Here is a 23,812-nt window from a genome sequence, read left to right on the forward strand (position 1 = left end):
TGTAACTAAGTTTCTAGGACATACCAGTTGTTTACAATTCAACCAAAAGTGTCTAGAGTGCCATTTTCTGGGTACAATCCTAGATCTATGATCAGGGGCAACTCCATTCAGGCTAAGGGGGTTCAGAGGTGGTGAAACGGGACAGTTTGGGCAGGAGAGCATTCAGGAGAGCGAAAGTTCAGCGTCTGGTGTTCCTCATGGGGCTCGGTAACAATCCTCCTCAGTTCTGATTTGTCAGCTTTTCTCACCCCTAGGACAAGAAAAAGAAAGAATAGAATGAGTAAAAAGACAGGTGACAAGGTGGTGTGGTGTGTGTACATGCATGCGTGTGTCTAATTACCTCACTGGAGGTCTTCATTCAAACTCAGTGAGCTCTTGGAAGAATGGGACAATGTAGGGGTTGATAACAGCTGGCTTCCTCTGGGTCACCTTGTCATGCACTTTGTCTGATATTCAGGGTTCATCATCTTGGGTTGATTGGAACCTAAAGCATATATGCAATATAGTTATTAAATCAATGGAGGCATTGAACAAATACAAATAAGACAGCTAGATACACCTAATGTACTTCAACCCTATCTAACTAATACAACATTGTTATATGCTACACAATACATCAGATTATTCTATCAGACTCACAATGTTTTCTTTTCGTTCTGTGCCACCAAGTGTTTGCATACTACTAGTAAAGTGATCAGGTTTAGCTAATACTGTAACATGGTTAGCAGGGAAAGGCTGTGGTCTGTGCCACCCGGGATCGATCAGTTTTGTCTCACAACACAATGCCTAAGATGTCTCAAGTTTTGAGGGAGCGTGCAATTGGCATGCTGACTACAGGAATGTCCACCAGAATTGTTGCCAGAGAATTTAAATGTAATTTCTCTACAATAACTTCAACGTCATTTTAGAGATGGCGTTGTGTGGGCGAGCGGTTTGCTGATGTCAACGTTCTGAACAGAGTGCCCCATGGTGGCGGTGGGGTTATGGTATGGGTAGGAATAACCTACGGACAACAAACACAATTGCATTTTATCAATGGCAATTTTAATGCACAGAGATACCGTGACGAGATCCTGAGGCCCATTGTCGTGCCATTCATCCGCCGCCATCACCTCATGTTTCAGCATGGTAATATATGGCCCCATGTCGCAAGGACCTGTACACAATTCTTGGAAGCTGAAAATGTCCCAGTTCTTCCATTGCCTGCATACCCACCAGACATGTCACCAATTGAGCATGTTTGGGATGCTCTGGATTGGCGTGTACAACAGCATGTTCCAGTTTCCACCAACATCCAGCAACTTCACATAGCCATTGAAGAGGAGTGGGACAACATTCCACAGGCCACAATCAACAGTCTGATCAACTCTATGGAGATGTGTCGTGCTGCATGAGGCAAATGGTGGTCACACCAGATACTGACTGGTTTTCAGATGCATATCTATATTACCAGTCATGCCAAATAGATTAGGGCCTAATTACATTTATTTAAATTGACTGATTTCCTTATATGAACTATAACTCAGTAAAATCTTTGAATTTTTGCATGTTGCGTTTATATGTGTGTTCAGTATACAACCCTTTCCACAGAGGGTTCTACCTGGAACCAAAAAGGGTTCTCTTATGGGGACAGCTGAAGAACCCTTTTGGAACCATTTCCCCCCAAATGTACAGCCAATAATAGGCTAGCTAGTAGCTACTAGCTTTGTTAAGTTTTGGTAGGGGTGAGCTGGATATTAAAAAATGGCTGGGCACTCCCAAGTGAAAAAAAACGGAAGACCACCATGTCAAGTACAATGATGAGCTCACAGAGCAGCCTGATCACCAAGGTTCAGCATGTTACATCAACGAAAAGTCCAGCTTGTCCAGCTGGCATTTGAGAGGGACCTGAAGTACATTTCGCCAGGAAGGAAATGGAATCAGTGTCACGCCCTGACCTGAGAGAGACGGTTTATTTCTCTATTTTGTTAGGTCAGGGTGTGGGGTGGGCATTCTATGTTTTGTATTTCTTTGTGTTGGGCTGAGTATGATTCCTAATCAGACGCGCCCCAAAATTTTTTGTTGGGGGGGGGGGACGCACACGGGGAGATTGGCGAAGTCAGGGTTGAGACCTGAGCCAAGTCCCTGTGCTTACCGTGGGGAGCGAGTGACCGAACAAGCACCGTGTTATGCGGTGATGCGCACTGTGTCGCCAGTGCGCACTCACAGCCCGATGCGCTCGGTGCAAGCTCCTCACAGTTGCCGTGCTAGAGTTGGCAGTCAGCCAGGAAGAAGTGTGCCGGCTCAGCGTTCCTGGTCTCCAGTGCGTCTCTTCGGCCCAGGTTATCCTGCGCCAGCTCTACGCATGGTACCCCCCGTTCACCAGCACAAACCAGTTCGTCCTGGACGGGGAACATCCAGCCAGGACGGGGTGTGCCAGCCCTAAGCTCCAGACCTCCAGTGCGCCTCCACGGCCCAGTATACCCTGTGCCTGCTCTGCGCACCCAGTCTCCAGTGCGTCTCCCCAGTCCGGTGAGACCGGTTCCAGCTCCATGTAGTAAGCCTCCAGTGATGATCTGTGGCACGAAGCCTCCAGTGATGATCCATGGCCCGGAGCCTGTAGTGATGATCCATGGCACGAAGCCTCCAGTGATAATCCATGGTCCGGAGCCTCCAGTGATAATCCATGGCACGAAGCTTCCAGTGATGATCCATGGCCCGGAGCCTGTAGTGATGATCCATGGCACTAAGCCTCCAGTGATAATCCATGGCACGAAGCCTCCAGTGATGATCCATGGCCCGGAGCCTGTAGTGATGATCCATGGCACAAAGCCTCCAGTGATGATCCATGGCACAGAGCCTCCAGTGATGATCCATGGCCCGGAGCCTGTAGTGATGATCCATGGCACGGAGCCTCCAGTGATGATCCATGGCACGGAGCCTGCAGCGACGGTCCACGGTCCGGAACCTACAGCGACGCTCTTCAGTCCGGAGCCTCCAGCGACGCTCTCCGGTCCAGAGCCTCCAGCGACGCTCCCCGGTCCGGAGCTTCCAGCGACGCTCCCCGGTCCGGAGCTTCCAGCGACGCTCCCCGGTCCGGAGCCTCCAGCGACGCTCCCGGTCCGGAGCCTCCAGCGACGCACCCCGGTCCGGAACCTCCTGAGACGGTCTGCAGCCCGGAGCCTCCTGAGACAGTCTGCAGCCCGGAGCCTCCTGAGACGGCCTGCAGCACGGAGCCTCCTGAGACGGTCTGCAGCCCGGAGTCTTCAGCGGCGATCCGCAGCCCGGAGTCTTCAGCGGCGATCCGCAGCCCGGAGTCTTCAGCGGCGATCCGCAGCCCGGAGTCTTCAGCGGCGGTCCGCAGCCCGGAGTCTTCAGCGGCAGTTCAGAGCCTCTGGCGATGATCCACGGTCTGGTTCCTCCGGCAACACAGAAGCGGGGGGATCAGCGGGCGGTGTGGGGGCTATGCCCCGAACCAGAGCCGCCGCCAAGTATAGATGCCCACCCGGATCCTCCCCTATAGGTTCAGGTTTGCGGCCGGGAGTCCACACATTCGGGGGGGGGGGGGGGTACTGTCATGCCCTGACCTGAGAGAGATGGTTTATTTCTCTATTTTGTTAGGTCAGGGTGTGGGGTGGGCATTCTATGTTTTGTATTTCTTTGTGTTGGGCTGAGTATGATTCCTAATCAGAGGCAGCTGTCTATCGTTGTCTCTGATTAGGAATCATACTTAGGCAGCCTTTTCCCACCTGTGTTTTGTGGGTAGTTATTTTCTGTTTTGTATTTCGTTACCTGACGGAACTGTTTGGCTTTTCGGTTTGTTTCTTTGTTCTAGTGTTTTCATTGTTTAAATAAATATAATGAGCACTTACCACGCTGTGCTTTGGTCCACTCCTTCAGACGACAGCCGTAACAATCAGAAACTTCTCATGAGGTTCAACACAGCATGGAGGAGGCTGCAACTCGTCTAAATTGTAAGCTACAACATTTATGACCCTGGCAGCCTTGCCAGAGTTATTAATTCATTGGTTCTCTCTCATTTAAGCCTACTGGTTGTTTGGCAGATTTTTAAATGTAATGTATAGTTCAGGCCTTTACTTCAATGCATATTTTAGATGTAATGTCATAGCTTTTTTTGCGGGTCTAATTGCTATTGATAGACATGCAGCTTTGCGTTATTTGACGGGTATAGGTACAATGACCAATGTAGCCTATTGGTTGTGCTCTGAGGTGATGCTGAAAATGGCTGTGCATTTAACGTTACCCTTTCAAATCAAATCAAATTTTATTTGTCACATGCGCTGAATACAACAGGTGTAGTAGACCTTACTGTGAATAGCTTACTTACAAGCCCTTAAACAACAATGCAGTTAAGAAAATAGAGTTAAGAAAATATTTACTAAATAAACTAAAGTAAAAAAATAAAATAAACAAATAAATAACACTATATAGGTAAATTGACTATGCATAGATAAAACAGCGAGTATGTAACGATCGTCGTGCAGGAAGGAAGAAGTGGACCAAGGCGCAGCTGGGAGCGAACTCATGTTATTTATTACAGACTGAAATAACATGGTCAAAACAGAGAATAAACGTATCGCTACTGCTCCAACAAAAAGAGACAACAACCCACAAACATCGTGGGGGGAAAAGGAACTTAAATATGATTCCCCAATCAGAGGCAACTAGTGACAGCTGTCTCTGATTGGGAATCGACAGAACCCAACATAGAAATACGCCCCAAAGCAAGGCTATACCAAAAACATAGAAAATAAACTATAGAAATGCCACACCCTGACCAAAATAGAAGAGTTCACCTGGTCAGGGCGTGACAGTACCCCCCCTCCAACGGTGCGTACTCCCGGCGCACCAACCTAAAGTCTATTAGGGGGGGGGACCCGGGTGGGCGCCTCACCCTCGGTGGAGGCTCTGGCCCCGGGCGTGTTTCTCCCCCTGCCTCCACCCTAGCCCTACCCCTCTGGCCTGGACTGGACCACGGTGGAGCGGCATGCTCAGGCTCCGGAGCGGAGCCGCCGACCGGAACAGGACTGGTCACCGGTGGACCGGACACAGGCCGTGCCAGACTGTGGACACGCGCCGTGGGCCTGGTGCGGGGAACAGGGACGGGCCGGACTGGCCTGGGGACACGCACCACCAACCTGGTGCGGGGAGCAGGGACGGGCCGGACTGGACTGGGGACGCGCACCACTAACCTGGTGCGGGGAGCAGGGACGGGCCGGACAGGACTGGGGACACGCACCACTAACCTGGTGCGGGGAGCAGGGACGGGCCGGACTGGACTGGGGGCACACACCACGGGCTTGGTGCGGGGAGCAGGGACGGGCCGGACTGGACTGGGGACGCGCACCACTAACCTGGTGTGGGGAGCAGGGATGGGCCGGACAGGACTGGGGACACGCACCACTGGCTTGGTGCGGGGAGCAGGGATGGGCCGGACAGGACTGTGGACACGCACCACTAACCTGGTGCGGGGAGCAGGGACGGGCCGGACAGGACTGGGGACACGCACCACTAACCTGGTGCGGGGAGCAGGGACGGGCCGGACTGGACTGGGGGCACACACCACTGGCTTGGTGCGGGGAGCAGGGACGGGCCGGACTGGACTGGGGGCACACACCACTGGCTTGGTGCGGGGAGCAGGGATGGGCCGGACAGGACTGTGGACACACACCACTAACCTGGTGCGGGGAGCAGGGACGGGCCGGACTGGACTGTGACCGCACACCGGCGACACAGTGCGCATAAGCGGCGCCGGATATCCTGGACCGAGGAGGCGCACTGGAGGTCTGGAGTGCACAGCTGACATCACCCGTTCTGGCTCAACACCCACCTTAGCCTGGCAAGTGTGGAGCGCTGGCACAGAACGCACTGGGCTGTGTAGCCGTACCGGAGACACAGTGCGCGTCCTCGGCGCAGGATACATCGGACCGAGAAGGGGCACCGGAGGCCAGGAGCGCTGAGCCGGCACAACACGTCCTCGCTGAACACTCCCCCTAGCCCGGCAAATGTGGGGCGCTGGCACAGAGCGCACTGGGCTGTGCAGGCGCACTGGCGATACCGTGCGCACCTCTGCCACCCAAGGCTCTTCCTCCACGCTGTCCCTACGCAGGTCCTCCAGGACCTGCCACATCTCTGCCTCCTCCTTCGCCGTTATCCCCCACGAGAGCAGTGGTCTGGGCTCTTCCTCTGCCCTTCCGGACCACCCCATTAGCCCCCCCCCAAAAAAATCTTGGGGGTGTCTTCCGGGCCTCCTCGACCGCCGCCTGCGACTCCTTCCACCGGCTGGCATCACCTCCTCGACCTGGGAATCCTTCCGCCAGGGTCCTTTCCCCGACATGATCTCCTCCCAGGTCCAGAACTCCTTTCCCTCGCGAGCCCATCTCTCGCGCTCCTTTTCCTCCCGCTGCTTGGTCCTGGTTTGGTGGGTTGTTCTGTAACGATCGTCGTGCAGGAAGGAAGAAGTGGACCAAGGCGCAGCTGGGAGCGAACTCATGTTATTTATTACAGACTGAAATAACACGGTCAAAACAGAGCATAAACGTATCGCTACTGCTCCAACAAAAAGAGACAACAACCCACAAACATCGTGGGGGGAAAAGGAACTTAAATATGATTCCCCAATCAGAGGCAACTAGTGACAGCTGTCTCTGATTGGGAATCGACAGAACCCAACATAGAAATACGCCCCAAAGCAAGGCTATACCAAAAACATAGAAAATAAACTATAGAAATGCCACACCCTGACCAAAATAGAAGAGTTCACCTGGTCAGGGCGTGACAGAGTAGCAGCAGTGTAAAAACAAAGGGGGGGGGGGGGGGTCAATGCAAATAGTCCAAGTGGCCATTTGATTAATTATTCAACAGTCTTATGGCTTGGGGGTAGAAGCTGTTAAGGAGCCTTTTGGGCCTAGACTTGGCACTCCGGTACCACTTGCCGTGCGGTAGCAGACAGAACAGTCTATGACTAGGATGGCTGGAGTCTTTGACTATTTTTGGGGCCTTCCTCTAACACCGCCTATTAAATAGGTCCTGGATGGCAGGAAGCTTGGCACCAGTGATGTAGTATGCCGTACGCACTACCCTCTGTAGTGCCTTGCAGTTGGAGGCCGAGCAGTTGCCATACCAGGCAGTGATGCAACCAGTCAGGATGCTCTCGATTGTACAGCTGTAGATTTTAGAATCTGGGGACCCATGCCAAATATTTTCAGTCTCCTGAGGGGGATAAGCCGTTGTTGTGCCCTCTACACAACTTTCTTGGTGTGTTTGTTGGTGATGTGGACACCAAGGAACTTGAAACTCTTGATCAATCAATCAATCAAGGCCCCTAAAGGGAGAGCATACTACACAACGACATTCTCAAAGCTGCTAATGAGAACCTTGACGACCTTGTACCTAGCCGGTGGGGATTCCGGTGGGGTGCCACCACCCAGGCTGTGGCAGTGCTGGCAACACTAGCTGCAGTAACCCATGGGGACGGGGGTCACACTCGGACATTCAGAGAGGGGGTATATTATTGTGGCCCTGGTGGCACAAAATCAAAGTCTGACTGCATGGAGATGCTTGGGAATATGGTCAATACGGGGGACCGTGATGTGGGTGTTTCAGGGAAAAGGTGTACATTTGACCTCCATCATCTAGGATGTGACAATGGTTAACAAAATCTCTCAATTTCTGCCCATTTTTTTTTTTGCACAGTCTTGCAGGCCTTCTAATGCAGCTGCAACTGTAAATGCATTTCAGCTTCCAAACCGCTCTGCCTCTCACTGTTCAAATGAACCTACTATTAAAATTATAGACTGATAATTTCTTTGGAAGTGGGCAAACGTACAAAATCAGCAGGGGATCAAATACTTTTTCCCCCCACTGTATATACACTGCGTGCACAATTATTAGGCAAATTCTATTCCTCGGGATTAATTTTATTGTTGAACAAACACAATGCTCTCAGTCAATCTAAAATGTTATTGAACCTCATACCTGAATGTTTAACAAAGGAAAAATGAGTTTTGTCTTTCTCAGGGAAATATATAAGTGTGCACAATTATTAGGCAACTATTAGTGTGCAGAATTATTAGGCAACTAAATTACAAAAATAATTTATGTCAACTCACTTGTTTATTCTCAATTTTTAGAGTAAGTGTAACAGATAAGTAACACAAAATGACAATTATATAACATTTTTGGCCTTTCAAAAATATTCAGTGACCAATATAGCCACCCTTATTTTCAATAACTGCCATGAGCCTTCCATCCATGGAGTCTGTCAGTTTCTTGATCTGTTCACGATCAATTTTCGCTGAAGCAGCAACAACAGCCTCCCAAATGCTGTTCAAAAAGGTGTATTGTCTTCCATCACTGTAAATCTCACGTTTGAGAAGGGCCCACAAGTTCTCAATAGGATTTAAGTCAGGTGAGGAAGGGGGCCAGGTCATTATTCAGGCATCTTTGAGGCCCTTGCTGGCTAGCCAAGCAGTGGAGTACTTGGATGCATGTGATGGAGCATTGTCCTGCATAAAGATCATGGCCTTCTAGAATGCTGAGGACTTCTTCCTGTACCACTGTTTGATGAAAGAATCTTCCAGAAACTGGCAGTAGGTTTGGAAGTTGAGTTTTAGTCCATCTTCAACCCGAAAAGGTCCAACTACCTCATCCTCAATGATATCAGCCCATACCAGTACCCCTCCTTCACCTTGCTGGCACCTGACTCAAAGTGGTGCCCTGTGTCCATTACTGATCCAGCCACGGGCAACATCCATTTGGTCCATCAAGAGTCACTTTCACTTCATCTGTCCATAAAACCTTTGAAAATCTGTCTTCGGGTATTTCTTTCCCCAATCTTGACGCTTCAACTTGTGAATCTTATTCAGTGGTGGTCTTGTTTCAGTCTTCTTGACCTTGGCCATGTCTCTGAGCACTTGACACCTTGTACTTCTGAACACTCCAGGTAGGTTGCAGTTCTGGAATACGGTGGCACTGGAGGATAATGGGTTCCTGGTAGTTTGACATTTAATTATTCTCAAGTCTTTTGCAGTTAATTTGCACCTTTTCTTCCCCAATGCGTATTTTGCGCCCCAGTTGACCATTCGCAACAAAACGTTTGAATGTCCGGTGGTCACACCTCAATTGTTTACCTATTTAAAGAGTGTCGCATCCGTCTGAAAGACATTTGACATTTTTGGCTTTTCAGTGTCAGTTAAATTTCTTTTTTGGCCCATTTTACCTGAGGTATTGAGGCTGCCTAATAATTATGCACACCTTGATATAAGGTGTTATTCACTTTCGCCACACCCTCCCTCATTACACAAATACATATCACCTGAAAATGATTAAATCCAATAAACATTCAAGTTTATATGGTTTGGAGTTCGAAAATGTGAATAGAAACAATGATAAGATCAGAATACTCACTTGCCTAATAATTGTGCACGCAGTGTATAAAGATCCAGTCCATTTAAAAAATTGGAGACCTCTTACACTTCAGTGTTGTGATGCAAAAATCCTAGCATAATGTTTGGCGCATGGAATTAAAAAGTATTGTCAGATAATATTCATCCTAATCAGACAGGTTTTTTACATGGACGATACATTGGAGATAATATAAGACAAGTACTGGAAACAATAGAATACTATGAAATATCGGGGACACCAGGCCTGGTTTTCTTAGCTGATTTTGAAAAGGCTTTGATAAAGTACGACTGGAGTTTATATATAAATGCCTAGAATATTTCAATTTTGGGGAATCTCTTATAAAATGGGTTAAAGTTATGTATAGTAACCATAGGTGTAAAATAGTAAATAATGGCAACATCTCAGAAAGTTTTAAACTCTCTAGAGGAGTAAAACAAGGTTGTCCACTATCGGCATATTTATTATTGCCGTCGAAATGTTAGCTGTTAAGATTAGATCAAACAATAATATTAAGGGATTAGAAAACCGTGGCTTAAACTAAGGTGTCATTGTACGCCGATGATTCATGTTTTCTTTTAAAACCACAATTAGTCTCTCCACAGATCTAGATACTTTTTCTATCCTCTCTGGATTAAAACCAAATTATTACGTATCGGATCACAACAAAAATGCAAATGTTACATTACCATGTAGTTTACCAATTAAATGGTCTGACAGAGATGTGGACATACTCGGTATACAAATCCCAAAAGAAAGAAATGATCTCACTCCAATACATTTTTATAGAAAGTTAGCAGAAATAAATAAGATCTTGCTACCATGGAAAGGGAAATACCTGTCTATATGTGGAAAAATCACCCTGATTAACTCTTTAGTCATATCACAGTTTAGCTATTTGCTTATGGTTTTGCCTACACCTAGTGACCTGCTTTTTAAATTATACGAACAAAAAATATTCCATTTTATTTGGAATGGCAAACTAGATAAAATTAAAAGGGTCTATTTATATAACGAATATGAATTCGGAGGGCAGAAATTATTAAAGCATTAGATCTCTCACCAAAGGCATCAGTCATACCAAAGTTATACTTAAATCCAAACTGGTTTTCAATCAAATAGGATGAGACATTCGTACCAATGTTCAAGAAGGGCCATTTTCCCTTTATGCAGATTACACCTGCCCACTTTCGGTTGTTTGAAAAGGAAATAATCTCCAAAATATCTTTATTTTTTAAACAAGCCTTAGAAAGTTGGTTGCAATTTCAGTTTAATCCACCTGAAAAGACAGTACAAATAATACAACAAATATTGTGGTTAAATTCAAATATAGTAATTGATTACAAAAACTGTATTTTTCGAAGAAATGTTTAAAAAAGGTATAATTTTAGTGAATAATATAAATAGGACTGGCAGAGTGATGTCACACATGCAGCTAACAAAGACATATGGAAATGTCTGCTCTACCCAAAATTACAACCAATTAATTGCAGCATTACCACAAAAATGGAAGAGGCAGGTAGAAGGGGAAAAAAGTAAGGAACTTGTATGTCGGCCCTGTATTAAAGAACATAAATGGTTAGAGAAAAGTGTGATAAATATACAATGGTATATGACACATATACCAATTTCATTTAAGGACCAAAACACTGACAGCTGTGCCATATAAATTGCAAAATAGTTGGGAAGAGATCTTCGATGTACCCATTCCATGGCACATGGTTTATGAATTGATACGCAAAACAATGCCGGATTCAAAACTTTGACTTTTTCAAATTAAATTACTATACAAAATTCTTGCAACCAATAGAATGTTAAATATATGGGGGATACAATCTTCCCAGCTCTGCAGATTCTGCTGTGAGGAGGCAGAGTCATTAGATCATTTATTTTGGTATTGTCCATATGTACAGTGGGGGAAAAAAGTATTTAGTCAGCCACCAATTGTGCAAGTTCTCCCACTTAAAAAGATGAGAGGCCTGTAATTTTCATCATAGGTACACGTCAACTATGACAGACAAAATGAGAAAAAAAACTCCAGAAAATCACATTGTAGGATTTTTAATGAATTTATTTGCAAATTATGGTGGAAAATAAGTATTTGGTCACCTACAAACAAGCAAGATTTCTGGCTCTCACAGACCTGTAACTTCTTCTTTAAGAGGCTCCTCTGTCCTCCACTCGTTACCTGTATTAATGGCACCTGTTTGAACTTGTTATCAGTATAAAAGACACCTGTCCACAACCTCAAACAGTCACACTCCAAACTCCACTATGGCCAAGACCAAAGAGCTGTCAAAGGACACCAGAAACAAAATTGTAGACCTGCACCAGGCTGGGAAGACTGAATCTGCAATAGGTAAGCAGCTTGGTTTGAAGAAATCAACTGTGGGAGCAATTATTAGGAAATGGAAGACATACAAGACCACTGATAATCTCCCTCGATCTGGGGCTCCACGCAAGATCTCACCCCGTGGGGTCAAAATGATCACAAGAACGGTGAGCAAAAATCCCAGAACCACACGGGGGGACCTAATGAATGACCTGCAGAGAGCTGGGCCCAAAGTAACAAAGCCTACCATCAGTAACACACTATGCCGCCAGGGACTCAAATCCTGCAGTGCCAGACGTGTCCCCCTGCTTAAGCCAGTACATGTCCAGGCCCGTCTGAAGTTTGCTAGAGAGCATTTGGATGATCCAGAAGAGAATTGGGAGAATGTCATATGGTCAGATGAAACCAAAATAGAACTTTTTGGTAAAAACTCAACTCGTCGTGTTTGGAGGACAAAGAATTCTGAGTTGCATCCAAAGAACACCATACCTACTGTGAAGCATGGGGGTGGAAACATCATGCTTTGGGGCTGTTTTTCTGCAAAGGGACCAGGACGACTGATCCGTGTAAAGGAAAGAATGAATGGGGCCATGTATCGTGAGATTTTGAGTGAAAACCTCCTTCCATCAGCAAGGGCATTGAAGATGAAATGTGGCTGGGTCTTTCAGCATGACAATGATCCCAAACACACCACCCGGGCAACGAAGGAGTGGCTTCGTAAGAAGCATTTCAAGGTCCTGGAGTGGCCTAGCCAGTCTCCAGATCTCAACCCCATAGAAAATCTTTTGAGGGAGTTGAAAGTCCGTGTTGCCCAGCGACAGCCCCAAAACATCACTGCTCTAGAGGAGATCTGCATGGAGGAATGGGCCAAAATACCAGCAACAGTGTGTGAAAACCTTGTGAAGACTTACAGAAAACGTTTGACCTGTGTCATTGCCAACAAAGGGTATATAACAAAGTATTGAGAAACTTTTCTTATTTACCAAATACTTATTTTCCACCATAATTTGCAAATAAATTCATTAAAAATTCTACAATGTGATTTTCTGGATTTTGTTTTCTCATTTTGTCTGTCATAGTTGACGTGTACCTATGATGAAAATTACAGACCTCTCTCATTTTTTTAAGTGGGAGAACTTGCACAATTGGTGGCTGACTAAATACTTTTTTCCCCCACTGTAGCTCGTTTTTGGTCACAGGTCCAGGAATGGCTGAAGAATTGCAACATTTGCCTAGAACTAACGTTGCAGATAGCAATACTGGGTGATTTGTGAAAAGCCTCAGTCAGTCAATCAATAATATAATAATTCTTTTAGCAACATTTTTTTATTTTTAATTTACAATCTGTAGAAGCTATGAGAATAGAAAGGTTCAATTGTTTTGTGAAGCATCACAGCACAGTTGAAAAATATATGGCAAATATAAATCTGAAATGGATGATGTTGAGAGATAGATGGGAGGGGTTGAATGGAGCTGAAGGGTGGGACTAATAACAAGATAAACAATGTAAAACATACGGGGTCTGTAAAATGTATATAGGTTCAGAACTTTTGTGATATAGCACAGTTACAAATAGAAATCAAACTGGATGGACATCAGAAATAGAGGAAGGACTAAAAACAAACAAAAAATAACTATTGTAAAATAGACTGTCTGTAATATGTTTATAAGATTAATAAATTGAAGGTAAAAGCCGAAGTGTTTATTAGTTTACTCCAATTGGGGGATCGGTGATAAGGTTTGCGGGGAATAATAATAAAGGTATATTCTTTTAAAAAGTATGTACGTCTATATAGGTATGTGTATATGTATGCATGCGTGTATATATATATATATATATATATATACTGCTAAAAAAAATAACACTTAAACAACACATCCTAGATCTGAATGAAAGAAATAATCTTATTAAATACTTTTTTCTTTACATAGTTGAATGTGCTGACAACAAAATCACACAAAAATAATCAATGGAAATCCAATTTATCAACCCATGGAGGTCTGGATTTGGAGTCACAGTCAAAATTAAAGTGGAAAACCACACTACAGGCTGATCCAACTTTGATGTAATGTCCTTAAAACAAGTCAAAATGAGGCTCAGTAGTGTGTGTGGCCTCCACGTGCCTGTATGACCTCCCTACAATGCCTGGGCATGCTCCTGATGAGGTGGCGGATGGTCTCCTGAGGGATCTCCTCCCAGACCTAGACTAAAGCATCCGCCAAGTCCTGGACAGTCTGTGGTGCAACGTGGCGTTGGTGGATGGAGCGAGACATGATGTGCTCAATTGGATTCAGGTCTGGGGAACGGGCGGGCCAGTCAATAGCATCAATGCCTTCCTCTTGCAGGAACTGCTGACACACTCCAGCCACATGAGGTCTAGCATTGTCTTGCATTAGGAGGAACCCAGGGCCAACCGCACCAGCATATGGTCTCACAAGGGGTCTGAGGATCTCATCTCGGTACCTAATGGCAGTCAGGCTACCTCTGGCGAGCACATGGAGGGCTGTGCGGCCCCCCAAAGAAATGCCACCTCACACCATGACTGACCCATCGCCAAACCGGTCATGCTGGAGGATGTTGCAGGCAGCAGAACGTTCTCCACGGCTCTCCAGACTCTGTCACATCTGTCACGTGCTCAGTGTGAACCTGCTTTCATCTGGGAAGAGCACAGGGCGCCAGTGGCGAATTTGCCAATCTTGGTGTTCTCTGGCAAATGCCAAACGTCCTGCACGGTGTTGGGCTGTAAGCACAACCCCCACCTGTGGACGTCGGGCCCTCATACCACCCTCATGGAGTCTGTTTCTGACCGTTTGAACAGACACATGCACATTTGTGGCCTGCTGGAGGTCATTTTGCAGGGCTCTGGCAGTGCTTCTCCTGCTCCTCCTTGCACAAAGGCGGAGGTAGCGGTCCTGCTGCTGGGTTGTTGCCCTCCTACGGCCTCCTCCACCTCTCCTGATGTACTGGCCTGTCTCCTGGTAGCGCCTCCATGCTCTGGACACTACGCTGACAGACACAGCAAACCTTCTTGCCACAGCTCGCATTGATGTGCCATCCTGGATGAGCTGCACTACCTGAGCCACTTGTGTGGGTTGTAGACTCCGTCTCATGCTACCACTAGAGTGAAAGCACCGCCAGCATTCAAAAGTGACCAAAACATCAGCCAGGAAGCATAGGAACTGAGAAGTGGTCTGTGGTCCCCACCTGCAGCACCACACCTTTATTGGGGGTGTCTTGCTAATTGCCTATAATTTCCACCTGTTGTCTATTCCATTTGCACAACAGCATGTGACATTTATTGTCAATCAGTGTTGCTTCCTAAGTGGACAGTTTGATTTCACAGAAGTGTGATTGACTTGGAGTTACATTGTGTTGTTTAAGTGTTCCCTTTATTTTTTTGAGCAGTGTATATATATATATATTTACCCAAAAAATATATGGGGGATTGGAAATGATGCAGACAATTACATTGATGGAAGCAATATTCTTTCCACAATACTAAGCTGATCCACCCCTAAAAAAAATAAATCAATCACTCACTCAAATGTATTTATTAAGCCCTTTTTACATCAGCCGATGTCACAAAGTGCTGTACAGAAAGCCAGCCGAAAACAGCAAGCAATGCAGATGTAGAAGCACGGTGGCTAGGAAAAACTCCCTAGAAAGGCCGGAACCTAGGAAGAAACCTAGAGAGGAACCAGGCTCTGACCCACTCCACTACAGCCCCGTAGATGTGAATGGGGGCGTTCGGCCCTGTTTTTCCTGTGGTCCACAATCATCTCCTTTGTCTTGCTCAAGTTGAGGGAGAGGTTGTTTGTCAAGGTAAGAAACTAAAGCTAATATTATGTAATGACGTAATACCATGGGATTTCTGTCAATAGTTGTCTGCAAAGTAAAGCATACCTGGTTGTTCCTGTAGTGTCAAATGGTATTGCAACAGTAAATATCATGCCATTTGTCTTACAGAATGAAGAGGTTTGATTCGTGGGAAGAGTGCATGAATCTGAGAAGTGAAGGTAAAGATTGGTACACAACACATGGTTAACATATTGTTTTAGGTGCATTTTATGTTTACAAAAGTGTCAGCTTCAACTGACAGTGCTCACAATTATCAACAAACTTATCGTTCTCATGACATTCCATTATTCAATTTCAGTTGATATTCTATGACAATTATATTATGAAGAATGTTTGTCACTGTACACACATTAATATTCTTCTCCTTGGTCCAGCCCATGACGAATGTCCACAGTCAGTGAAGAAGCTGAATCATCAGCTTCTGAGGAGTCAAAGACAGAGGCTTGGTGTGCTGTAGCCTGGTCAGAGATCTGTTTGTGCTGTCAACTCCTATGGTCATTGGCTAGGTGTGCTGGGGAGTAATGCCCCACAGAGGCTGTCTGATTAGCCCATAGGGCTCCTGCATGTGCTGCTTGTGTTGCTTGTGTAATACGTGTTAATGAAGGGCAACATATTTACTGTATGTGGTAGCTCTTCCGCCCTGGTGACGAGGGTTCCATCCCCAGCTTCTCCACTCTTATTTTCTCTTCTTCCTGTAATTAGATATGTGTTCTAACTATTGTTGTGGTAATGACTTTCTTGAATGACAACAACAAACAGACTGGGTCTTAATGACTTGATTCCATGATGGGAAACTCCTGTTATATGTAGATAACCAATACACTATAACCCCATTCTGTGTGTTCTAGGCTCTGCGGTACCCTTACTTCCAGGTGGGCCAGGTGCCGGGGCCTCGGCCCGGGACTGAGTTACGCAAGGCCACAGTGAGGATTCAATCCCGAGGCTCATCAAAGCCCAAAGCTGAACTGCAGTCCTCGGTTCAAACGTCCCAGGGCCACCACCCCAAAGCCCCCAGCAGACACCACCATACCCCCCAACAGCCCCTCCAGTAGACCCCCCAACAGCCCCTCCACCAGACCCACCCAACAGCCCCTCCACCAGACCCCCCAACAGCCCCTCCACCAGGCCCCCCAACAGCCCCTCCAGTAGACCCCCCCCAACAGCAGACCCCCCAACAGGCCCCCACACCACTCCTGTAGATCCCCCCCCCAACAACCCCTCCACCATGCCCCCCAACAGCCCCTCCAGTAGACCCCCCAACAGTAATTGTAACATAACACAGTATCCCTCATAAATCTAACTCAAAGAGAGATCTGTGTATCTATTTGGATTCGGACATGACTGGACTCTTGACCTATGAAATGTCCCATTCTGTGAGCTTGTGTGGCCCAACACTTTGTGGCTGAGCCGTTGTTGCTTCTGGACGTTTCCACTTCACAATAACAGCACTTATAGTTGACCGGGGCATATCTAGCAGGACATAAACTTGACGAACTGACTTGTTGGAAAGGTGATAGCCTATGACGGTGCCACGTTGAAAGTCTGACTATGGATTTTATACACCTTTCCCCAGAGCTGTGCCTCGACACAATCCTGTCTGAGCTCTACGGACAATTCCTTCAACCTCATGGCTTGATTTTTGCTCTGACATGCACTGTCAACTGTAGAACCTTAAATAGACAGGTGTGTGCCTTTCCAAATCATGTCCAGTCAATTGAATTTACCACAGGTGGTCTCCAAACAAGTTGTACAAGCATCAAGGATGATCAATGGAAACAGAATGCACCTGAGCTCAATTTCAAGACTCTTAGTAAAGGGTCTGAATACTTACGTAAATAAGATATTTATGTTTTTGATTTTTAATGCATTAGCAATAATTTGCTTCGTCATTATGGGGTAGTGTGTAAATTGAGGGAGAAAAAATATAATTTAAATCAATTTTAGAATAAGGCTGTAACGTAATAAAATGTGGAAAAAGTCCAGGGTTCTGAATACTTTCTGAATGCACTGTACATTAACATTCATCTACATGACATTAAAGAGAGCCATTTTGATGCAATGAAAGTGAGTGGATGTTCTGCCATGGATGTCTGTCTCAGAGTTACTTTGAGGCTGGAAAGAACACACTATGGGCCAATTTCCCAGGATACTGATTAAGTCTAGTCCTGAACCAAAAAGCACTTTCAACAGAAATTCCCCAATGTGCATGCTTTTTAGTCCTGGACTAGGCTGAATCTGTGTCCAGAAAATTGTCCCTATAGAAGGGGTCCTGTAACTATGGTATAGTAAATTCAGCACATGGATCACTCTGATCTTTTTTTCTTTTCAGATTATGATGGCCTCAAATGAAAAGGCCAGAGCTACTCAGATCTGTGGAAAACCTATAGCAACCAGACTAGAGGTCCACCTACACAGCGAGTCTATGGGAGGGTAGACTTGGCATCCAAGTACGGAATCGCTAGTGCACCAAGAGAAGCTATAAATCCAACTCGCAGGTTTAGCCAGTCTGATCTGCACTAAGAAGGAAACTGTTTTGTAGCTCTGAACTTCACTGCCCTCAGTGCATGTACTTCTGAAAGGCCTCCAATGTATTATTCCAACTAAGTAACATGTACAGGGATGTTCAAGGAGAGACATTTCTATACCTTCTATACATGTTTTTATACTGGCATCATTTGGGTGATGTATATGAACACAAGACATATGCCAGGACAGATCCCTCTAACGTCACCAGAAGAGGACCGTAACCATCTATTGTAATTGCTGATTGACAGGCTGATGTGTTTGCTCTAAAACAGTGGTTCTTAAAAAAAATGTTTTTTCAGCTCAAGACCCAAGAAAATTTCAACTTGTCAATCCTCCCATCACTCAAATCGTCCTCCAATGACCCAAATTAAGAAGAAATAAATGTGTAATTATAGATGTATTCTCATCATTTTACGACCCACCTCTCGCATGTCCAGGGCCCACTTTGGGTCCGACCAATACTTTAAGAAACACTGCTCTAAAGTATCCCTCATAGACAATCACGTCCAGAAACCGTTGGATGCCGACATCTGGCATGCCTCTTGCAATTAGTTTATGATAATATTAGATTTTTTGTGAATTTTATATTCTAGATTTTTATAATGTAATTATATTCTGTTTCTATTATTTTTAAGTGTTTTGTTTACATTACTAAACTCAAAGGACATTTTATTAGGAAATTCTTCCTAAAACTGTAATTGTTAAAGGTTTATTGCTCATATATCCAGAGTTGTCATTTACTGCATCAGTGGCTAAGGCAGCATTGACTTCAGTTATTATGTATGATGGCAGTCTACGCTTATATAAAGGTAAATAAATAAACACTGGCCATCTTATAAACCTTATACACAACTTCATGGTTCATTTATATCTTGTAACGTAATGACAATCTGCGTAACAATATGAACAAAAATGCATGACAGTCCTTGTTATTTTATAAATCATTGTTCAATTATACCTTTTTCCAAAATAACATCCACATATATCACTGATATTCTTCATGAACGATATAAGACCGTAGAAAAGCACGAGAGGATAGTGATTTAAACGTCAGTGTCTGTGAAAGTCTTCTTCATTTCAGTGCATTATGACTCCTAGGGCTTCTGCAGCAGCATTCCAACACCCAGCTTCCCCACCATAAGTAGACTACACAAGGTAGAGACAAAAATAACACGTTAAGTAATCTCATACCGCATCGTCCTCATACCCATTTCCTAGTCCTGAAACAACAACAAAAAAAGAAGGGAGTTGATTGGCTACCTTGCTGATGCCGTCATTCCAGCAGGCATCATCTTCCTGGAAGCGTAGAATCTCTTTCCCATCACACCTGCCAGGGCTCCTGATGTGACTGTGTGATACAGGGGGAATTGACTCAATACAGTAGGTCTACTGTAAAACTAATTATCATGAGTAGCTAGAAATCAGTTAGTAGTGATCAAGAGAGGTCTGGGCGATGAGACATATGTATGCATACTTGGTTAGGGTGTCTAAATGTGACAGAAACTGTACTTTTAACAGAGATACATTCACAAAACAGTGAGGGACTACACCAGAGGTTTACTAACCTAGAGACACCCAAATATTTGTAGGATCTTGCGATATCTGGTAGGCACCAACCCCAGCTAGGCTGCCGAAGAGAAGACCTGCCGCCAAGGAGGGGACACTGCCTGGAGACACCAAAAGATGTACAGGGGAGAGTGGAAACCGTGTTACCAGTTCATTGTCACAAGACTGGAAATATGATGCAATGCATTAGACTCGAAAGCTATTTCCTCTATTCAATTGAGTTAACATGACGGCACAATAATAAACGTACGTGCTTTGACATAGCCCATCACTCCTCCGGATGCAATGAGTGCTGCATACCCATATCCAACCCAATCAGTCATTCTAGAACACGTAACGAAGGAAACAGGGAGAATGTTAGGCTACTATCGCCTTTTGCCAAACCCACTGCAGAAGAATTGGCAGTGGACATGTGGTGACAATACACATGTAGCAAGTCATTAATTAACTCAAGATGTGCCTGTTAAATATGTTAGATGGCTACGTTTGTTGTTTCGCAAAAATGTAGCTAACTGCTAAGCTGAGGTGTATTGATTACGCCGATTCTGTTGCAAGAAGTTGCGTCGCATTAGTGGAAACCCAGACTGTTCTCAGGGCAGACCTGGTTGTGGCTAGATACCATACATGACCAAAAGTATGTGGACACCTGCTTGTCGAACATCTCATGCCAAAATGAGATTAATATGGAGTTAGTCCCCCCTTTGCTACTATAACAACCTCCACTCCTTTGGGAAAGTTTTCCACTAGATGTTGGAACATTGCTGCGGGGACTTCCTTCCATTCAGCCACAAGAGCATTAGTGAGGTCGGGCACTGATGTTGGGAGATTAGGCCTGGCTCGCAGTCGGCGTTCCAATTAATCTCAAATTCATCCCAAACTGCCAGATGGTGAAGCATGATTCATTACTCCAGAGAACGCATTCCACTACTCCAGAGTCCAATGGAGTCCACTCCAGCTGACGCTTGGCATTGCACATGGTGATCTTAGGCTTGTGTGCGGCTGCTCGGCCATGGAAACCCATTTCATGAAGTTCCCGACGAACAGTTCTTGTGCTGACATTGCTTACAGAGGCAGTTTGGAACTCATGTGGCCTACCACTTCGCGGCTGAGACGTTGTTTCTCCTAAACGTTTCTACTACTTCACAATAAGAGCACTTACAATTGACCGGGGCAGCTCTAGTTGGGCAGAAATTTGACGGACTGACTTGTTGGAAAGGTGGCATCCTATGACGGTGCCCAATTGAAAGTCACTGAGCTTTTCAGTAAGGCCATTCTACTGTCAGTGTTTGTCTATGGAGATTGCATGGCTGTGTGCCCGATTTTATACACCTGTCAGCAACGTTTGTTGCTGAAATAACCTAATCCACTAATTTGAAGTGGCGTCCACATACACAAAATATGCAAAAGTATGTTTGAGTCACGTCAGGGACAATTTTAGCTTATCCTAACTTTAACCTAATTATCCTAACCTTCCACGTTCATTCTCCTAACCTGTTACGAAAAGTAACAGACCTGCCCTGAGAACTGTCTTGGTTTCCACTAATGCGTTAAATGTCTTGCAACGAAAACAAAAGTTTCTATTGGACAAAATCAGGTAGGTTCCCTCCCCATTTCGTTTGCTTCAGTTTGGTTCTTAAACGGTTTCCCTTGCAAGACATAATGAATACACCCCTGTTCACTTAGAAACAATATAGCTTGCCAGAAGACACCACCCTACCGTTATGCTTGTTTACCCTGAGCTGCACTGGGAACGGAACGCAATCATGGTTACATTAAAACACATTGGAGCTGGCACGAGATATGTGTCAGAAAACGTACCTCAACGCAGGGATGGGATATACCACTGTACTCAATTTTACCTTTATCCACACTGTTCCATCGAGAAGATTGAAAAACTGCTAGTTTTCCGGAAAACTGCCCTTTTTGTCCTCATGCTACATAGCAGTAGCCACCTCAGCCGTTTTGTATTGGCAGTGTCAGCCAATCAGCTCCTTTGTTGTTCAACACCACGTTCCATAACAACTGCGGTGGCTAACGCTAGCTAGCATGAGGACAAAGTGCAGTTTTCTTGGAAAACTTGAAGTATTTACAATTTCTATATGCAGCAGTGTGGATAAAAGTACATTTTGGAGTAGAGTGGCATATCCCATCCGTACATTGAAGTACATTTCCCAACTCATATCTCATGCAGGCCCCACCGTGTCTTAATGGAACCAGGATCCAAGACCCCCACTGCAGCTCAGTGTAAACAAGCGTGACGGTAGGGTCACTATCTTCTGGTAACAGCGTAGCCTGTTCCAGCTAAATTCCTCAGTGGAACACTGTAGTTAATTGCCCCCAACGTTGCTACAATGTTTCTCTTTTTAAAATATATATTATATTCCATTTTCTTCAGTACATTGTAATGTATCGGTTGGGAAACAAGTTAGATAGTAAATCAATCCCACAAAAGTGCAAGTCAGAGGGCAACATAGCAAACCTAGCAGTTTATGACAACAGTGCCCATTGAGTCAATGGAGTTGCCCATGTGTGCGATCGGCATTCATTTATAAGGCAGATAGCTATATTGTCAAGCTTAGGAAACCTTTGGATGAATAGTAAAACACAAGCTTGTGTACAACCTTGCTCCTTTTGGCGTATCGTAGTAATGACGCGTTGCCAAAGACCCCACGGGAAGTGAAGTTTTTCTCCACATGGCAGACAGCATAACGTAATTAGTCTGGAACACTCTGGACGTCATATCCCATGTACCCCCAATTATAACGTTTTACGAAGTGACACTATCAAAAATAATTGACAAAAGCTCTGTTCAAGTGTCTACAATAAATGTATAAAAACATGCAATTAAAGCACATATACAAGGGGAAACCTAATATTTTAAAGGCCTGTAATTAATTGATGAAATACAGTGAATGTATTGTAACACTACATCGCGTAGCCTATTTATTTAATTGCAATGAATTACTTTTCAGAATATTGGCCTAATGCAGACAGTAATATCCGCAAAAAGTGATACACTTAATATGAGTTGAATTTGAGTGTTTGTAAGGTGTTTTAGACATATGTTCAGAATGGATCACTATGGTAACCACAAGGCCTACTGACAAAACAGAATATGGCTAATAAATACCCAGTGCCTCGTTTCCCAGTTGCGATGTAACTAAAGCATCACGTTGATCGTACCAGATGCATCGTTATTTACGAGCCAAATTTGTGAGTGTTTCCGAAACCAACAGGTAGAGAGAACAGTGTGAAGGTAGAGTACAGAATTGGCACTGGCCCTGGAACTGAGCCTGTATATAGCTTACTTACTTTCTTGTGTTCTTCTTATTTCTATTTCTCGTGTTTTTGTTCTACTTTACTTTTTTTAATGATACTACTGATATTGATTACTGCATTGTTTGGGGGCCCTAAGTAATATTTGGTTTGGGGACCTCCCACCTCACAGCAAAACATTTTAGTGACCCCCCCCCCCATCAAGATTTCTGCAATTCTACCTATTTTGCCATGGGGCAGAGAGACATGTTGGCAGTTTTAAAGCTAATTTCCTGCAGTTCTACACATTTTGTAATGACTTATGCCATGTTAATATGATATCTGAGTGGCAATGACTAACAAAAATCAATGGCGGCCCCCTGGAGGTTAAAGCCCCTGGGATGTGCCCTGCGTGCCCGGTCGGTATTCGGCTATGATTACTCCAAGTTTAGATATCTGGCTAGACTAACTACCAATCTAAAGATTGTTAGCTGACATGTCTAATTGAGTGACTGTCAGTGACATAACAAGATAAAAACTGCTGATACAGAACCAAATTGTCACATGCACAAGTACAGTGAAATGCATTATCAATCAATCAATCAATCAATCAATCAATCAATCAATCAAATGTATTTATAAAGCCCTTTTTACATCAGCTGATGTCACAAAGTGCTGTACGTTTCTGTACCAGCCTAAAATCCCAAACAGCAAGCAATGCAGATGTAGAATTTGTAAGTCGCTCTGGATAAGAGCGTCTGCTAAATGACTTAAATGTAAAATGTAAATGTAGAAGCACGGGGGCTAGGAAAAACTCCCTAGAAAGGCCAGAACCTAGGAAGAAACCTAGAGAGGAACCAGGCTCTGAT

General features: G+C 44.9%; 1 protein-coding gene across 3 annotated transcripts; it reads right to left on the reverse strand.

Moving 5' to 3' along the window:
• Positions 1–15,787: 15,787 nt before the first annotated feature.
• Positions 15,788–22,438, reverse strand: LOC106579635 (transmembrane protein 14C). Of its 3 annotated transcripts, none has more exons than XM_014159732.2 (5): positions 22,310–22,438; positions 19,939–20,012; positions 19,688–19,789; positions 19,383–19,470; positions 15,788–16,288 (listed from the first exon to the last, which is right to left on the reverse strand). In XM_014159732.2, exons 1-5 carry the CDS (start codon positions 22,426–22,428, stop codon positions 16,273–16,275), a joined length of 399 nt encoding a protein of 132 aa, XP_014015207.2. In that variant the 5' UTR covers positions 22,429–22,438; the 3' UTR covers positions 15,788–16,272. The 3 variants fall into 3 exon arrangements, with proteins under 3 accessions (XP_014015207.2, XP_014015206.2, XP_014015208.1); XM_014159731.2 differs by lacking the exon at positions 15,788–16,288 and adding an exon at positions 18,818–19,268; XM_014159733.2 differs by lacking the exons at positions 15,788–16,288; positions 22,310–22,438 and adding exons at positions 18,818–19,268; positions 21,548–21,850.
• Between the last annotated feature and the right edge of the window lie 1,374 nt (positions 22,439–23,812).

This window comes from Salmo salar, chromosome ssa19, assembly GCF_905237065.1.
Source record: "Salmo salar chromosome ssa19, Ssal_v3.1, whole genome shotgun sequence".
Taxonomy (NCBI): domain Eukaryota; kingdom Metazoa; phylum Chordata; class Actinopteri; order Salmoniformes; family Salmonidae; genus Salmo; species Salmo salar.